Source organism: Lepidochelys olivacea, assembly GCF_965140295.1.
Source record: "Lepidochelys olivacea isolate rLepOli2 genome assembly, chromosome: 2".
Lineage (NCBI taxonomy): Eukaryota > Metazoa > Chordata > Testudines > Cheloniidae > Lepidochelys > Lepidochelys olivacea.
The window spans coordinates 57,943,134-57,962,779 of NC_140412.1; the positions used below are offsets into that span (position 1 = coordinate 57,943,134).

Consider the following 19,646-nt stretch of genomic DNA (forward strand, 5'->3'; position numbering starts at 1 on the left):
TAGTCTACAGGTCCCAGAGTGTAGTGCGCCATCTTGAGTCCGGCGACTTACAGCCTTTCAACACGTCCCGGAGCCGTGGCCAAAGTGGAACTTGGTATGATGGGACTTGTAGTCACCACCGGCCACTTTGCTTCTCGGGCGAGCCCACTGTTTGAGGGTGATGTGTAAGCTGACGTACGAGCCAGTTTGTAGTGTGCGACAGAGAAAAAAGTTCAGCTTATTATTGATAGTCAAATTCTTGCTCTGGGACAATAGTTATTCTAATATAACAATTTAATTGAACATTTGCTTGTGAATGTATTTTTAATTCCCCTGTTATTTGCTGTAGTTTTAATAAGATTCATGAGTGTAAGGTGCTGTACTAGTATAAATTAGTATTACCATTTGTTTTTACATCTATAATACTAACACAGCTGCTGTTCAAATGCCAGTGTATTATTATTAATTCAACATTTTACAATAAAAGTATCTAACACCTAGCATACTTTTGGAAGCTGTAAAACAAAACAAATAAATTAAAATAATAGTAACTTAATTATTCTGGGACAAACTGCTTAACCCTCACTACACATTCAGTTCCATTGTTTCCTATAGGACTGCTCTGCATGTGTGTAACTCTACTCCATAAGCAGTTCCACTGAAGTCAATGAGAAAACTGGAGTAAAGTTTCATCCCTATTTAAGCATTTTCAGGATTGGGGCCCTAGAGCACAGTGAGTGGCCATCCGTAAAAATACTTAGATGAACAGACTATTTTAGTCAAGTAGATGCAACTCCATTGAAGTTCACCTGTTTATGGCAGCGATGCCTTAAATGACTTTTCAAATTGCACAATGAATCAGCTGGCTGCAGAGATGGGAATGGAACCTAAGAAACTTGGGATCTAATGCTGCAAAGACTTAAAGTCACATTGAAGTCCGTGGGACAATTCACATGAATGAAGTTAAACTTGTGCATAAGTGTGTGTGAGACTGGGTCTTTGCTCAATTTCCAGTCCCTTTTTCTCACCAGTAGGTCTGAGACCCAAAATAAAATTAACAAGATTATCCATTTAATGCATGATTAAAACTAGTTATGGCCACAAATAAACAAAACATTGTTAGATTTTAACAATAATAAGCAAGTTTCTTTCTGTATCAACTTTTTGAGGTTTTCAACCTCTTCTGTGACCTAAACTGTGTTGATATATGTGTTGCGTCACTACTTGGCAAATAATAAAAATAAATAATAACCCTGATCCCATTAAAGTCAATCTTAACACTCAGGCTCAGGATTTAGCCCCATAGAACATCTCTTGGAGCTGAAGTGAATCAGTCACACTATGGAAATGAACTATTTAATGTAATAACAAAAGTGATTACATTTTTAATTACACCTCTGGGCCTGAACACTGTTGGGACTGTGGATTGCGCCCAACTCAGCATGCTGAAGCTGTAGCCAAGCTGGAGGGGCTTTAGTGATGTTTTAAAAGGGAAGTGTTTATAGCCTCTTCCTCCGGGTCTGTAAAAGCTTACTACTGTGTGTTTCAATGAGACATCTACTCTTCGCTTTCCGCCCCTACATTCCCATCCAGCTCTGAGCCCCTTCAACTTGGCCACCGGTACAGCTCAGGCACTCAGGTAGTCACCTCCCTATTCCTAAATTGTATTCAGGCACCACGTAAGACAGCAAAACCCAGGGCTTTTGGCGTTGGCCTCTTCCCGGACCCGATTCTTTAAGTGTATGATGCGCATGCGCGCGCTCTCTTTTCCGGTGGGGATCATGGCGGGCGAAGAGTAAGTGCAGCTTCTTCCCCGGGAAAATCCGCTTCCATCCGCGGCGTGGTGGCCTCTGCCCCCGGCCGGCTCCCCGAGCCCGACCGCCGGGGCTCTGCCTCTCCGCTGCCGCTCGTATTGACCCACCTCAGGTCCTCCCCGGCGACCCAGACCTGTGTGTGGCCGGGGCGGCCTGGGCTTGGGGCGGCAGAGGGGGTTGGTTCTCCTCGCCTGGCGTGCGCAGGGCTTGATGGAGAGTCTCTTGGGTGCGGCGGAGTCCGAGGGATGCGGCCGCCTGACTGCGTAGGGCCCTGGTGTTGGAGGAGGAAGGGTGTCTGGGAGCGGGGCTGGGGTTACTGGGGGAGAGGTGTTGCTGCTCAGGAACCATCATGATGGGATGGGGCAGCAGCGTGTACAGTCTCGTGTCCCATAGGTAATACAGCAGTCACTTCTCTCTTGCCCTGTTAATGTGCTGTATGAAGCATTATTTAGGACCAGATGCTGCCTTTAGATGCTTGGAACTAGTGGGAGTTGTGCCCATGTATCAAAGGGCACTATTTATCTCTAAATGGACGATGCATTACAAACTGTGATGTTACTCTTCTAAAATTAGGAGCGACTTCCTAGATGGTCTTTCAGACAAACTCCCACAAAACTTAAGAGTTGAATTACAAGCCTCAGTGATAATGACCCTAGACTTCCTTCATAATGAAGTATCATTATCAAATTTAATTGGTATTCAAGCTATAGCCAGGAATTGCTACAGCCACCACTGCAGCAGTTTGTCAGCAGTTCTTGAATTGTCCCTGGACTGACTTGTATTCAGAGCTAGATGTAAGATCCATTTTTTGAGAGAGTTTTCCTCAATTTTAAGCCAGAGTGATAGTTTTTAATTTGAATGAAAGAAAAACAAATTTTAGACTCCCAAATGGTGTCTAAAAGGCAAGTGTTGGATGATAGTCTTTCAAATTGCTTGTTGCTTTTAATTTGTAAGTATTCAGATAAGTAGTTGCTTTATAAATATCTAGAAGTAGCAATAAAGGGTAGTTACCTTGTGGTGAGAAGTAGCTATTTAGCTGCGTACAGCAATACTAGTTTCGTTATCTGTGGATGAAAGATGCTATAAGTACACATTATAATGCTATGAGGAGTTCAGGCCTGAGTAAGACCCTAAACAACTGAAGATACAGGGAGGCAGAATGTAATTATAAACTGGTTCAGGACACTGAGGCCTGTATTTTCGTTTCCATGTGTGGTTTATGTATCTCAAAGCTGCTTATAATAATTCTTAGTTAAGCTAAATTTGAAGACACACCTTTCATTATTTGTCATGTGAAAATGATCTATAAATAGACTCTCAAGTCTTGTTGTTTTTTTAATAATTTAGAGGAAAGAAGGTGCCATCTGTTCCAGAAAGCCTTTTGAAAAAGCGAAAGGCTTTTGCTGACATAAAGGCCAAGCGTCTGAAGAGGCTAGTGGTTCAAAAGAAGGTAAATATTTTAATAAACTTTTTTGATTGAATTGTTTGTTTATACAGTAAAGGCAATTCTAATACATAGTGATAGAGAGAATTTAGTAGATCTTAAATCTGATATATAGACAGCTGGTTTGTTAATCACTGAGATTTTGCAGGGTATTTTAACCAATTCATTCATGGAATATTGATCAAAAACAGAACACACAGTCCGAGTACTTTAAGTGATGCAAAACACAATACCCTTCATAATTTATGGGAGAGTAATCTTAGAGGCAGTATTATGATTTGAAGTTCAGAGCTTAATGTTCATTGGTATATGGTAGGAAGATAGCCTATTCAGTAAGAAATTGTGTATTGGTGCACTATGACATATTTATTAAAGGCCTTTTGAAACTTTGTCCAGAATGTCACTAGTATTACTCTAAATACCAGGTGAGGGAAACAAACTTGTCTGCTTGTCTTAACTATGTCCAAAGTGTTGCAATAAATAAATGTTGTATGCACAGGAGATGCTACAGTACTGTAAAGCTGAAGTTGATTTTTTTTCTGCTTTCATGTGTTAGGATGGTGTTATGTATCTATTATACACATTTTGTAAAGCTTATTGATCACTTGGAATGATATAATTGAGCTGTTGTAAGTTAACATGTTTATGAACATAGTGTACTTTTGGATGACAATTTTATCCCTAATTTCAGCTTCGTAAAGCGCAGAGAAAACTCATCTATACGAGAGCTCAGGCCTATCACAAGGAGTACAGGCAAATGTATAGACGTGAGATTCGTATGGCCCGAATGGCACGCAAAGCTGGCAATTACTATGTACCTGCTGAACCAAAACTGGCCTTTGTGATCAGGATCAGAGGGTAAGATATTTACCATTTTGGACTATGGTTAAAATTCATGGGGAATAGATTCATTTTGTTAAGATTTGTGGGGAAAATTTGGCCTTCCCGTATTTGATAGAGCAGCACTATAGAGTATGTAAAAGTTCATATCATTTGTAATAAAACCCTTCCACGAGTAAGTCACAGGTAGGTGTGGATTGATAGTACTAGCAGAGGACTCGTTCAGTCAGTCTAGTTTCTAACCACAAACGTATTTGGATCAAAGCCCATGTTTTGGCATTGTCAGTTAAGAGGCAAAGTAGCAACTGTGCATGGAGAGTGAATTATCCTCATTTACATTGCAAAAATTAGAATTTTTTACTTTTATAATGTAAACTGGATAATATGAATATGTCTGCAGACCATTATTAATGAGAAGCCATAGAAATCTCTCTCTCCACATGTTTCAGAACAGCTTGTTTAAAGGTGTACTAGGAGAGAGAAATCAACTAGTAATCCAGGAAAAAGGCTGTTTAAAGAAGGGTGTGCCTGATTCTCATTGAAGGTGAACTATATCCCTGGTTGTTTTCTGGTGGGGGCACTGAATTGTGAATCAAGAGTATCACCTTCCTGCTTTGCTTTTGCTTAAGAGTAAGTCAGACTGAGCCCTTGTTAGCTTGTTGAGGAGAGAGACTAGATTAAAAGTAGATCTGCTTTGAATGAAAATTTCAGAGTATAAATTTGAGATGGTAAAACATAATACAGTTCAGTACAATTGTTACTTTGAATCATTGGTAAGCATATAGCTGATTATTGAATCAAAGCCACATAGCCATGTAGATCAAATTAATTGATTATTACAGACAAATGTAAATCTAAGCATATCACTTATGCACTTTGTAGTATCAATGGAGTTAGCCCGAAGGTCCGTAAGGTATTGCAGCTCCTTCGCCTCCGTCAGATTTTCAATGGCACATTTGTAAAACTCAACAAGGCTTCAATTAACATGCTGCGGATTGTTGAACCCTACATTGCATGGGGGTAAGTGAAGTTTTCAATTTAACTTTATCAAGTGAATTTGAAAAGTAAAATACAGGATGTATTGCTCAACACTGAAATAAGTAGCAGAAAAAGTAAACACAAGACCTGGTCTGACTCTCCGTCATGAATTCCCATTGGTGCAACATGAAGCATTTTGCATCCATTGTGTTGCACTGGGTTGTTACGCTTGGCATACTAAGCGCCCTCTAAGCTGCGTGGCTGCATAGCTGCCTGTTGAGCATCGTGCTGGTGCTCAGGACTGCAGCAGCAAGAGAGAGCTCTCTCCAAACCCTGGACTTGCTGCGGCACCCAGCCCTGGATCTGCAACAGCGGCAGGACAGGCGCCCTGACCCAGTCCAACTGGATCTGCTGCAGCTAGGGGACAGGTGCCCCTTCCCCAGCTTGGCCCTGAACCTGCCACGGCCGGGGGATGGGCGCCCTGGACCTGCCATGGCTGGGGAAGAGGCACCTCTTCCACCCAACTCAGGTACTGCTGTGGGGGGGGGGAAAGAGTCCTTTCTACTCACCGTAGCCCCACTGCACCCCTCATCCCCCTCTTCCCCACTGCACTCCAACCCTCTGTCCCAGCCCTGAGCCCCCTCCCACACTCCAAACCCCTTGGCCCCACCCTGCCACATGAATTTTGATATATGCACCAATATGGAGGTGATGTGTGCACATAACAAAATTCATTCCGCACATGAGTGAGACAAGTTAGAGGGAACACTGTTTGAATGTGTGTTGTCCTCATACTAAGCTCAAATAATTTAATATAGAACTTCATTTTTTGGCATTATTGAATGAGAATCCCAATCACTTCTATCTCACTTCTGTATTTCAGTTACCCCAATCTGAAATCTGTGCATGAACTGATCTACAAGCGTGGTTACGGCAAGATCAACAGGCAGCGCATTGCTCTGACTGACAATTCTCTGATTCAGCGGTGTCTTGGTAAATATAACTTAATTTTTTAGCAATGATTTTGTCTTAAGATTATCTGATTTAACTAAAAATATGAGCTTAAAAATTCTGAACACTACCTCTATCACTAAAAATAGGTTTTAATATGACAATAAATCACTGTCTTGGCAACTTGACGCAAAGCAGGAATGAAAGTATTAGCTTTTCCTATTAGAAATCAAAACTTTCAAAATGTAAAGTAAATTAAATTTTTACTAACTTTTATAATTTGACTAGGCTATTCAACTGTAAACCTTGTCTCTCCGATTGATTTGCATTGATTTCTAATGGAAAAACTGATAGGTCAAGCAGGAGCCTTTTAAGAATGAAAATATCAGTGAGAAATCATTACCACTAAGAGTGGAAATACTGAAACAATGGCAGGTATTTCTAAACTGTTTTGAAATCATTTCCTAAGTAAATATGCAGTTGTCAGGGTTCCCTTCCCACTCTGAACTCTAGGGTACAGATGTGGGGACGCACATTAAAGACCCCCTAAGCTTATTTCTACCAGCTTAGGGTAAAACTTCCTCAAGGCATGAACTCTTTGCCCTTGGAGGGTATGCTGCCACCACCAGGTGATTTAACAAAGAATCAGGGAAAGGACCACTTGGAGTTCCTGTTCCCCCAAAATATCCCCCTCAAGCCCTACACTCCCCTTTCCTGGGGAGGCTTGAGAATAAACAAGATGAGCACAGGCGAGCCTTGGTTTTTTTAGGACACTAAAAAATACAATCAGATTCTTAAAAAAAACAGAACTTTATTAGAAAGAAAAAAGGTAAAAGAAGCACCTCTGTGAAATTAGAATGGGAGATAATCTCACAGGGCAATTAGATTCAAAACACAGAGAATTTCCCTCTAGGCAAAATCTTAAAGTTTCAAAAAGAAAAACCAGGAATATGCCTTCCTGTCACACACAGAAAATCACAAGCCAAAACAAAAGTAAACTAATGCATTTCCTTGCTAATACTTACTAATTCTAATGGAGTTGGATTGCTTGCTTTCTTGATCTCTCTCCAGCAAGCACACAGAACAGACAGACAAAAGACCCCCTCTCCCCTCCGATTTGAAAGTATCTTGTCCCCTTATTGGTCCTTTTGGTCAGGTGCCAGCTGGGTTACCAGAGCTTCTTAACCCTTTACAGGTAAAAGGATATTGTGCCTCTGGCCAGGAGGGATTTTATAGTACTGTATACAGGAAGGTTGTTACCCTTCCCTTTATATTTATGACCAGTAATCAATATCTTATATCTAATCAGATTTTAAGATTTTGGGATATTAGTTTAACATTATGGTGCAGGAAGTTAATTTCCACATTCCATGTTACTGAATGTTGGTGAAACCTCACCCTCTCCATTCATCTGGAATTAAAGGTAAAATAGTTTGTCTATTAACAATTCAGATTGTTCTTGTTTGCTTTTCCATTATTTATCTGGGTCACTAAAAATAGCAGCATATGTTCTACTTTTATAATTTGCTGAGATCTGAAAGTCCATTATTCTTTACATTACAATTCTAAGAATTGGGTTTGCACAACACGAAACACTCAATTCCTGTGTTGTATTACCAGATGCTCTTGGAAAATCTGAACTCTTGATGTTTAAAGACTACATTAAATACAGAAATGCCGTTGGTGCATTGTTCACTAAATCCTTGCAACAGTTAATGTGAGATTTTAAAAAAAGATGAGTTTCAGTTAAGTGCAAGTGTGTAATCTGTGTTGATTTAACTTAATTTTTCTTAAAAGGCCACTATGAAACAATGTTTACCAAAATTCCATTGGATTATCATGGTTTTCTTTTCCCTGTCATTGCTGGTTTAGTATTATAATCAAGCTTTCTGTAGTGTTTTGCTTCCTTTTTTCATATGTAAGGGGGAAGCAAACCATTTGTTTCTAATTAGCAATAGTAACAGCCTTGAGGGGAAAAATAGTACACAACTTGTTTTGAAACATTAAAGCAGAGCATGCTGATTTGTGGACATTGACTTGACCTCAAGTAAACTTGAGACAGCATCGGTTACTAATGAACATAACACTCAAGACACATTTTTAATTGTGGATAGTGTTTTGTAGGTAATCATGCCACAGGCCTTGGGTTTTAGTCTGATAGTCTTGTAGAATTACTGTTTCCTGGATTTCAGAGAAATATGGCATCATCTGCATGGAAGATGTGGTCCATGAGATCTATACTGTTGGCAAGAACTTCAAAGTGGTGAACAACTTTCTGTGGCCCTTCAAGTTATCTTCTCCTCGAGGTGGAATGAAAAAGAAAACTATCCACTTTGTGGAAGGTGGAGATGCTGGCAACAGGGAAGATCAGATTAACAGGCTCATAAGGAGAATGAACTAATGGTAAGACACTTAATGTCACAGGGAAAATGTACCTTAAAATTACCACCTCCTTCATTTTACTTTAAGTATGCAGTAAAGGACGTGGTCCAGTGGATGTGGAAGGCAAAGTTGCTTGATTTTAAGGGGCGTATGTAGTTGATGTATATTATCTATTTCGATCAGACTGTTAGAATGTGAAGCCTTATTGAACTAGTTTGTCCAATATCTGATGGTTAACTTATTGAGTGTTAAAATCTTCAAAGGGTATAAAAAACACATGTACAGAAATTGTTTGGATCTTGATCATAACTGTTATGTATTTTTTCCCAACAACTTACTACTAACTTGCTAAACAAAGAATTTAAATATTTAACCATGCTTGGGATTTGTAATGGAAACGTTGACTGCCCTTACTGGCATTAAAGGATCAAAAGTAGTACTCATTCCCAGAAACTTCTTGCTTTTGCTCTTAGCTATCATCTGGCCACAAGGGTTCTTTCTTGTATCCACTAATCTAGGTACAAGTGGTCTTTTTGAATTTGCAGAGTCAGATGTGCTTATAGAAATGGCAGGGGACAGGGTATGGACTTAAAATCACTTCTACACTTTTAATTGAGTATGTGTATTAACATGACATCTCCGTTCCCTATATTGGCCAAAGTAATAATCTATTTCAGAAAAACAGGCAAAAAAACCATAGAGCACAGAGTTAGTATGGATTATAGAAATGGTCAGAGGGCTTGAGGACTACCAAATTCCTAGTCTAGAGGCTGATAAGAAAAAGGTCGGCCCACCAATGTGCTCCATGGACAATGTTACAATGCATTTGATTAACCCACATGTGTTGGGATTTCTAATGGTACTATTCGTTGACTGTGCTTGGCACTAGAGCTCATCAGGAACTTTGACAAGGTTTTTGTTGGAACATGCCAGTTTGACAAAACTGAACTGGTTAGTGGGAAAGGATCTGTTCTGTCAAGTTTTCAGCTCAGATCTTTAAAAATTTCAAAATTGTCAAAACGCTTCATTATGATATCTGAATTGAAAAATTCTGGGCTTCTGAGTAATGACTGTTCTGAAATTTAAAAAACAAATTCAAAATTACTGAAACTTTCAGATGACCTAAACTGGAATCTTCTTGGATTTGGGGTTTGTGAAAATTTGAGATTGACTGTGTCCCCATTTGGAATGGGAAATTGTTCAGAATAATTTTTGTGGGATGGAAAAACAGTTTCCACTCGACTGTACTTGGGACCTCTTCCCTATCAGCCTTTGGCGACAGGCTGATACCTATGCTGAGGGGAATTGACCACTACACATGCGCAGAACTCATGTCCTTCACAGATTTTTGTTCCTCCGCAGAATATATATTCTGCTGGAGGGGGCGCTGCAGTTACACCATTTTCCCATTAGGGGCTGCTGTGGCACCAGAAGAGAGGGCAGTAAAGAGGGAGGGGGAGAAGCCGCATTCCTCATAGTGGGGCCCAGATGAGGAGGCATGGTGGGATGGACAGAATAGGGGCTGCTGGGGGTGGTCACAGACTGGGGTTCAGAAAGGCTAATGGAGGGGACAGACTGGAGTGTGGGCTTAGGAGCTAGTAGGGTAACAGCACTGAGCCAGGGCCACATGGGGAAGGGGGGGGGGGGTTGCAGGGCCCTGTGGGGACAGGGGCAGATGTGCCTGACTGAATGGAAGAGGGTAGAGGTCAGCCAGCTCCCTAGCAATTCCTCTCCCCGCACCCCACCCCAAAAAAAAGCCCTGTTCCATACTTCTCCCCTCCACACCCAACAACCCACCAGGTTCACTCCTAGGCGCCTTCCCAGCAATTGCTTCCCTGTCCCTCAGCTCCTCCATTACCCCTGACTCCCCCCTGAAGTCTTTGCACTGCTTGTGAGGGGTGCTGGACATAGGTTTCTGTATTGTAGTTTAAATAAATTATGACTCAAAGGTCTGTATTAGATTCCTTACTAGGCATATTGTTTGTCAAAAAACATTTCCTGAATCTTTTTTGGTCTGTATTGTTACAGACATATTTGCTAACCAGTATTTTGAAATAAATTACTAAAATAATTGAAATTGGCAATTTGTTACTTTGACAAATAAAATATGCAGAATTTTAAAATATTGTGTGCAGAAAAGATTGCATCATTCAGTCTGCTCTTCCTGCTCTGAGCACAAGAAGGGTTCTGCCTTCTGTGGCTGTTTGTAGCTTTTCTAAGCAGCAGCAGACTGAAATGGACTTGGTTCTTGTTCGCTAACTGTTGCCCACGGGGTTCTAAATAGCAGCTAGTCTTATCAGTTTTCTTCTGTTGTGTGTCTACAGTCTGAATGGTAGCGTAAAGATGCAGTGGAGCTATGATAAGAGTTTTGTGCTGCATTGACAGAGCAAAATAGACTGCATGCAAAGACTTATTGGGCCATTTTAGCAATATGGCATCACAAAGCAATGCTTTCAAGAAGAGCAAAGGAAATATCCCTCACTCCCTTAGAGAAATTATGCATTAGTAAGGCTACGATTTAGTCAGAGTTAGGGCCCTACCAAATTCATGATCCATTTTGGTCAATTTCATGGTCATAGGATTTTAAAAATAGTAAGTTTCATGATTTCAGGTATTTCAATCTGAAATTTCACTGTTATAATTGTAGGACTCCTGACCCAAAAAGGAGTTGTGGGAAGGTTGCAAGGTTATTGCGGGGGGGGGTGCGCTGCAGCATTGCAGTACTGCTACCTGTACTTCTGAACCGCTGATGCTGCCTTCAGAGCTGGGCAGCTGGAGAGTGGAGGCTGCCGGCCAGGAGCCCAGCTCTGAAGGCAGAGCCACCGCCAGCAGCAGTGCAGAAGTAAGGATGGTGTGGTATGGTATTGCCACCCTTGCTTCTGTGCTGCTGACAAATTTCATGGTGGGAGACCAGATTTCATGGTCCGTGATGCGTTTTTCATGGCCGTGAATTTGGTAGGGCCCTAGTTATGAGTATTTTTAGTAAAAGTGATGGACAGGTCATGGGCAATAAACAAAAATTCACCGCCTGTGACCTGTCCATGACTTCTACTGTAAATATCCCTGACTAAATCTGGGGGGAGGAGGGGTGCGCGAAAAGTCACAAAATTCTTGACTTCCATGACAGACACGGAGCTCTATGCATTAGTATACAGAAGAATGAGACAATTTGCTGCAGTTGCCCTTTTTAAAAACCCAAGCACCTAAATTAGATTAAACATGCTCAACATCACTGAGTTTATTGTACTACACCACAAAATAGGAAGCCTTCCGATTACTTGCTCATTAGAGATTAGAGAACACCTAAATGCTTTTCTGTGTCCTTAAAGGAGGAGAGAAGGCATTAATTTTTAAAAGGTGAGCTTTTATGGCTGTGAAGATACCTTCCCAATGTCAACAATTCAAATAGTCATTGAAACAATGTTTCAATTGACCCAAACTGGATTTTTTCCCCATTTTTGGGTTATTTTGCTCTTTCCATTAGTCCAGAGGTGGCTGGAGCTACAGGAGCCAACTTTCCAATGTGCTGATGGGGGTGTTCACTGCTCAACTCCTGGCTGTGCCATAGGGCCTGCCCCCATTCCACCCCTTCCCGCACCCTCCCCTGAGCCTGCTGTGCCCTTGCTCCTCCCCCCCAGAGCCTCCTGCATGCCACAAAACAGCTGATCAAGAGGTGCGGGGAGGGATGAGAAAGGCGCTGATCGGTGGGGCTGCTGGTGGGTGGGAGGCACTGGGAGTGGGGGGAAAGGGGGAGCTGATGGGGGGGCTGCTGATGTATTACTGTGGCTCTTTGGAAATGTATATTGGTAAATTTTGGCGCCTTCTCAGTCTCAGGTTTGCCACCCCTGCATTAGTCACTTGGGGTTGACTGGGAGATGTGGAGTGTTTTCCTCCCTGTGGGTGAATAGGCTGCCTTCTCTGAAACTACCTGCTCATAGCAGTACAGGGGTTTTGTGATGAGCTCTGAAATTGGCCTCCTTACCGCTTGCTGGTTGTCTGTGTGCTTTAAGTTCTATGGATCAAAAGTTTCTGTAAGAGCTTGTTCTGTAGCTAGCTAGTCACGTGGTGCTGGTTTCTTAGTCCACCTGCTAAATTGCAAGTAAGCAATTAGTATTCCCAGGAATGATTGGCTGGTGGGGAGGGTGAAGTAGACCATTCTTTGAAAACTTTGGGAGCTTTTCTGAATAAGACTTGGAGGTTGGGATAAAATCATTGTATTACTATTACGCTAGTCTAGTGATCACACTTAGTTTTGTAGAATTTTTTTTATTTGGTTCTGATGGGGTAACTTTCTGGGTGGTTAATAGCACAGTTCTTTTAACATCTTTCCTGGAAATTTAACAAACGTGATGAACGCACACTTCTAAAATGCTAGTAAATACATCTTCAATCATTCAAAGTTGAGCAAAACTGCCTTTGTTAGATGTCCGAAAACTGGATGGCAGTTCCCTCTTGTCTAAATAAATTGCTGTTTTTTTCAGTTGTATCCCAGCACATTGCTCTATAGCCTATATTGGTATGCAGTCTGCACTCCTTCCATCAATGATCTTTTCTTTTTAAGTTTACCCAGCATGATGGAAAATCACTGTGGCCTAAGCTTCCCAGGAGCTTTGTGTAGGAAGGAAGTTTAAGCCATACTTTTTCCTTTCTTCCCCTGAATGCGGTTAAGCTGCCTCTGTGCTCACTTATACAGATGGCTCAAGTTCAGTGCAGTGGTGCTTGTCATGATTTTGATTGGTGTTCCACCTCAGTAGCATTCCTTGTCACTAGCTGGGATCGGTTTCAGTCCATTCTATACTAGTTCTACAGGTCAATACAAACTGCAGTGTCACTTCCATTTCCTTTTAATCACACTTCCTTGTTCTTACGCCCTTGCCATGTTATATTTGGGCTGCAGGTATCAGCAAAGCATTTTTAAAAACTCCTATAGACCACTTCCATTGGTCTACAGCTCTTGTAAACACTTTCTCCCCTTTGTTTCCATTCCTTGTGTTTTCTTTCCTGCAGAGAATCCCAGTTACGTTACTACTATCTACTGTAGTTGTTTATACACATTCTCTTTAAATATATGAACAATGAGTAACTCTTTGGAAAGACTATTCAATTTTCTCTTTCATTACAAAACTTTGTGAGGAGGCCGAGAATTGTCTGCTAGTAATGTAGTGAAAACTAGCTCCCTCGCTTAGTAAGCAATAGTGTTCATCTGAGCTAATGCCCATGTAAGCAAACATCTTCTAAAGGGCAGTATGCCTGAAGGTGAACATTAATTTCAATTTTACATACCTGTGAGGATATGATTATTCTCCTCCTTTGTCGACATTAGGGAGATCTTCTAAATATTTCCTACTGTTGCCAGCATTGTCTCACCTTGACCAGTGTTTGTGTTGGGAGGCCCAGTGCAGCTGAGTGCTTAACACAAAGCTGAAACTAGTGCCTTTAAGCTTTTTTTGCTTAAAATTCCCTTGTGTAGACCCAGGACTCATAATAGTAATATAGGTGGAACAGAATTGAAGTGCATTTTTACGCAAGTTTAGCATCAACATTAACAGCAGGGACTATGACTTGACTTAGTGTTCTGCCTGAAATACTAGCTTTCCTCTTCATTCAAGGTAGACTTGCTTCTTCCTTTTGTCACATGAATGTTGTTATATTAGGAGATATGTTCTAAAGCTACTGCTGGAAGACAGTGCTTTATTGTGAATAAAGAGACTTAGGTATTGAGGTTGGAGCTACTTGACTAGCATAGGATTCTAGTAAAGTCAAATTAAATAGCACCGAAGGGTCTTTTCAGTCTGGTTGAAAATATATATAAAGTCACATCAACTGTGATAAACTGATGCAGAACTAAGAAAATCAAATAATATTGTTAATGTTAATTTGTCTTCTCTTTCAGGTGCCCAGCAGTGGACTTTCCTACTCTGATCTGTTAATAAAAAAATTTCTGTGCACAACAGTCTCAAGTCATTTTGCCTGGGAATTTTTCTGTAGTATTCCTGCGTAGTCACATTGTCTAGAAGTGGGCTTTAATAAGGTATTCCCAAAGCTTCATAATTAAGTCAGTAGAAGAGAAGTATAAAATACTACTTCCTTTTTATTTTACTTCACACACATTCTTCCTCTCAAATATGAAGTACCTCCAGGTAAGCCAGTCCAACCCTCTACAGTGGAAATTCAGAAGCAGAGAAGAGGTATAGAGGGGCTTTTTTTTTTTTTTGAGGGATGATGGGTAAGTCTTGTTTCTATTCACTGATTGAGGCCCTAGGAGGGCTGCAGAATCCAGGCTCAGCTTGCTGCAGCATACATCTGGCAAACCAGTAATTTTCCACCACCCTTTTCCCAAATTCCTTTCTGCACTCCTCTAGTCAGTCAGGCAAGACTCTGCAAAGCTGCAGACTTGCTAAGGGACACAGAAGAGTCCAGGCTCCTCAGGTCTGCAACAACAAAAAATATGGTTCTCAGCACCCTACCACCTTTAAACAAGTTTAGACTGAGACACATGAACGTTTTCAGTGCATTGAGAAACTAATTTTCTATTAGAACCTGTTTTTCAACTAGCTCTGCTACTGTCAGTGTCAGTTACACATGAATGCTGAAATAAAGGGGCACAAATGGGTCAGTTGTCAATTTACCTCTCAAACTTGGATAGGATGCAATGTGACCAGCATCCAAAATGAAGGACAAATTATTCAGCCAGGAAATTTCATAGTGTGGGATTCATTCCTTTTGTGTAAATACCTCTGTATAACCTCAGTTTCATGATTCTTCTGATGCAAGTAATTTTCAACAGTAAGATACCAGATTTGTATTCCTGTCTCTGCTGTTGAACCATGACTGTGGCAAGAAACCATTGAGTCATTTAACTCATCTGTGCAATGGGTTAAATATCTACAGTTGTGAAACAGTGTCTCAGCTAATGAATAGCTCAAATGTATGGAAGTGCACATTTTTATATAACACAATGGAATTGTAATATCAAATAGCTACATAAATTTTTCTTCAAGAAAATTACTGTTCTTCCATGGCTAGAGATGTGAACAGCCCCACAGATGAGATTTCCAGTATTTCAATGGCTGCCTTTAAAAATGGCACTATAGGAGGTTATGGAAGCACCTCATGGTTCCATAGTTATGGTCTTTAGTTTTGCACTCATACAGAGTATTCTCCCCATAATTACAGAGCTTCTGCTATACATGAGTTTTCTGAAAATTTACAATTTTATCTCAAACTTAAGTTAAAATGGATCCTTTAAGAAAGTTGCATCTAGTGTCAAACATTTGCTTTCTCTCCAGTGATGATTATAGTGAATAATTCACATGCTTCAAATGTCTACTATGGTTAAAGCTCACTGAACTCTTGCACATATACTAAATTGAAGAACTTATTTTAGGATTCATGGTAATTTTTCCCATTCTTCAAAATTAACAGGTTCTTCAGGTGCTTGCAAATAATGTTCAACTACAGAGAATCCCACAAAAACTGCCCTCTTTCAAAAATCACTGCTTTCTCCTATTCAGAGGACTGAAGTCATAACTGGCTTGGTTGTGTGTCCATTTCTCCTATTGTTCCAATAGGATTGAGGCCACAGGCTGCTTTTAATGATAGCTGCTGACTTTATAATGGAAACAATGGGTAGTGGCCATTGTGTAATAGGACACCCTAACAAGTTTGCACATACCAGAAAAATTGGGGGACGTGGTAAATGACAGGACAGTTTACTGATACAGAGCAATCCAAATCACTTTGTAAACTGGGAGTGATGGAACTGTATGTTTCAATCTGGCCAACTGTAAAATATGCATCTCAGAATAAAACATGCAAGTCATGCTTGCAGAATGTGGGTCCCTATCCTGGTAAGGGACTAGAAAAAAATCTTCAGCATCATGGAGGATAATCAGCTAAGCTCCCAGGACAATGCTGTGGCCAAAAGGGCTAATGTGGTCCTTGGATGTATAAATGGGACTTGAGTAGGAGTAGACAGGTTACATCTGTAATTGGCACTGGTGCAGCCGCTGCTGGAATACTGTATCCAGTGCTGGTGGCCACAATTCAAGACGGATGCTGATAAATAGAGGGTTCAGAGAAGAGCTAGAAGAATGCTTAAGGGATTAGAAAACATGCCTTATCAACTGAAGAGCTCAATCCATTTGCATTAAAGAGAACGTTAAGGGGTGACTTGATCAGTTTATAAGTACAGTATCTACATAGGAGGCAGAAATTTGATAAGAGGGCTCTTCCATCTGGAAGAGGTATAACCAGATCCAATGGTTGAATGTTGAAGTGAGCCAAATTGAAATTAGATATAAGGCATAAATTTTAAAACAGCAAGGGTAATTAACACTTGGAACAACTTGCCAAGGCCTGTGGTAAATTTTCCAGTGAAGAATCTAAAATCAAGATGGAATGTTTTCTCAACACTATGCTCTACCTCAGGGATTCTCAACCTTTTCCTTTCAAACCCGCCTCAACATGCTATAGAAACTCCATGGCCCAGCGGGGGGGGGGCTAGGCTTCAGCGCAGGGGGTGGGCTTCTGCCTTCCTTTTGTCCTTTTGCTCCAACTCAGGAGCCACATGGGGTGCCTGGGCTCAGGATCCTAGTGGCACTGTTTGGCAGACCCTCTGAAACAGCTAGTGGGCCCCAGTTGAGAACTGCTGCTTTAGTTCAAACAGGAATTAATTCAGGGAAGTCCTATGGCCTGTGTTATACGGAAGGTCAAACTAGGTTATTATAGCAGTCTCTCCTGGCCTTATAATCTATGAAATCTAAAAGTAGCTATGGCCTCAGGCCTATTGAGAGCATTAAGATATGGCAGCCCTTTTGAAAGAGGGCAATCCTTGGCTTGAGTTTTTCTGAAGATTTTTATGCACCAGCCTTTACAGACAGATGCCTTTAATTTTAAAGTAAAAAATTAACCTTGATCCTAAATATTTCTTTTCATAAGTTACCCATTGTGCCTGTTTAACTGGCCAGCATGACGTGGCTGCTTTTGTGCCCAGTCACAATGGAGAATTTCACAGGAGACTTTGTACTGCATCTCTTAGAGGGGCAGCACAGAACTCGCAGCCCCAGGTGGTTAAGCCACAATTTCTCCCTCCTGATTCTGGGATACTAGAGACCTTTGGTGTAACTGACCTTAAATTAGAGAGCAGAGCACATCTAATTCACAGCAGCCTCCCTGGGCAGAATCTCCACCACCAGGTCTCAGCCCCTCCCCTGGAACCTTCCCACAGCAAGGCTTGCTAGGGGCCTGTGGGATAAAACCTTAAAGCTGTATACCATAGTGCTTATGCCAGGGGAATTCTCCCCCAGCTGGGAGAGATGGGGCTTTTAGGGCCACTTTGCACCATCCCAGCCAGAGGTGCTGGAACAGTTTTTATAGTGGGGGTGCTGAGAGCCATTGAACCAAACTGTAAGCCCTGCATACAATAGAAACCACTTCAAGACAGGAGGTGCTGCAGCACCACCACCGTCCCTAGTTCCGGCACCTATGATCCCAGCCCTTTTACGTAGCATAAAAGGGCAAGGGAGGGGGGAGTATCTTATTCACTGTTTTTATCTGCCAAGAAATACCCACCTTTTGAAGAGAAAAAATAGAAGATAAGTAACATATGGGACAGATTCTAATGATACAGTATTGAAACTAGTAAATTTACATCAGGGGGTCCCTTAGATATAAGAACTAGAAATAGTTATAAAACCAGTGATTCAATACAGGAGGGGAAACAAAATGCCAGAGGATTCAGAACAAATATTTCAGGTTTAGTTCTCTAACTGGTGAGATTCAAGCATATAGCATTCATAGTAGTGCTTTCTGTGATGGCATAATCTAATCACAGAAAGCAAAGTCCTGCATGCCCCACATTTGTGCTCTTCCTTTTGTCTCTCTATTCCCACTCAAGTTATTCTTGTTTAGTTTATATAAATTGTAAACCAGCATTAAACCCAGATTAGTGAGTACATACATTAGGTCAACCTTTTTTGCTGATTTTAATTTTACAATCTCTATTTGGTATTTAGACCTTTTACCTATAATTTTTTCTAGCACTGCATAACCTTTTCTTGACATCTAGCATTGCAGAATAGCTTTGGCAAGGTATCAGAACATATACTAAGGTGCAATGGTGCTTGATTTTTCTCTCCTTTATCTAGGGTAATTCCCTGACAAACTCCTCAGGGGGAGGAGTGTGCAGTCAAACCAATGGAGAGTTTGAGGAGCATGAACAGTAGATATTTCTTTAATCCTAATGGCCAGAGGGCACATTAGAAAATGTTGGCCACATATGTAGAGAAACTGGTTAGAAGGTAGTTAATGAGTGGACTCCCAGACCAGATCATCTGTCTATGCAGGCTAACAGGCACAGCTTGTATTTATAAAGCTACACATTTATTTCCCTCTTTGTGGCTTTGGCTATGTATTTACCCTGGTTTAAATCAGCAAATGTGAGTTCTCTCACCAGCACACCTTTTTGCCAGAGACTAATGTTTGGGGCATGATTACTTCTGCTAATTAAAGCCAGGGGCCCTATTGTTCATCAGATTTCCCTCGGCTGTGGCTATTTCATGTTCTATGATAAGGCCAACGCTTGAGAGACAAAGTAGATACCTAGAGTGAATTAAGTTTGGTGGATGAAGATCTTCCTTCTGGTCCAGGAAACTTTTAACTGAATCAAACATGCAAATTGAGTTTCTCTGGAAGGAATTACTCATGATCCCAGATTATCTAGTGTTTAAATAGTTCTCAAGTGCTTTCAGAAAAATTCCTTAACTATTTGTTCCAGTATTTGTTCTGGTATTTATATTTAACTAACTGGTTTTGAATTGGACAGGATGTCCACTTTTATCCTTAGAAACTAGAATCACTTTTCCAATTTACAGGTACCTCACTTTAAATGAATTTTTTTAAATTACCATTCTGCAGTTTTCATGGGGGTTTTTGAGAACCCTATATTGACACCTCATAGTCCTATTTATTTCCATATATTCACTTTGTCTAGGCCCTTTCTCAGTAGCCTCTTATCAGTCCCTTTCCTTTGATAAACATCTAGATTTTAATAATATTTTTAATATTGTGTCATGTGAGAATTTAGGCTGTGCAGAAAGAGGAAATGGGAACAGAAGAATACTTAGTTTAACATATCTGTTTTTTTATTTGTTACCTTGATTTCTTCCCCTTTCTTTGACCTACTTGTTGACCATGCCCATCAGTTCCCTCATAGATCATCAGTCTAGATTATTAATTTGTATTGCTCTAGTTTGCAG

At 40.8% G+C, this 19,646-nt stretch overlaps 1 protein-coding gene across 1 annotated transcript; it reads left to right on the top strand.

Moving 5' to 3' along the window:
• The first annotated feature begins 1,670 nt into the window (after positions 1–1,670).
• On the top strand, positions 1,671–14,339 carry RPL7 (ribosomal protein L7). Its single transcript, XM_084618344.1, has 7 exons — positions 1,671–1,774; positions 3,141–3,243; positions 3,929–4,095; positions 4,960–5,097; positions 5,939–6,048; positions 8,199–8,409; positions 14,282–14,339. Exons 1-6 carry the CDS (start codon positions 1,722–1,724, stop codon positions 8,405–8,407), a joined length of 780 nt encoding a protein of 259 aa, XP_084474470.1. The 5' UTR covers positions 1,671–1,721; the 3' UTR covers positions 8,408–8,409; positions 14,282–14,339.
• Positions 14,340–19,646: the final 5,307 nt, after the last annotated feature.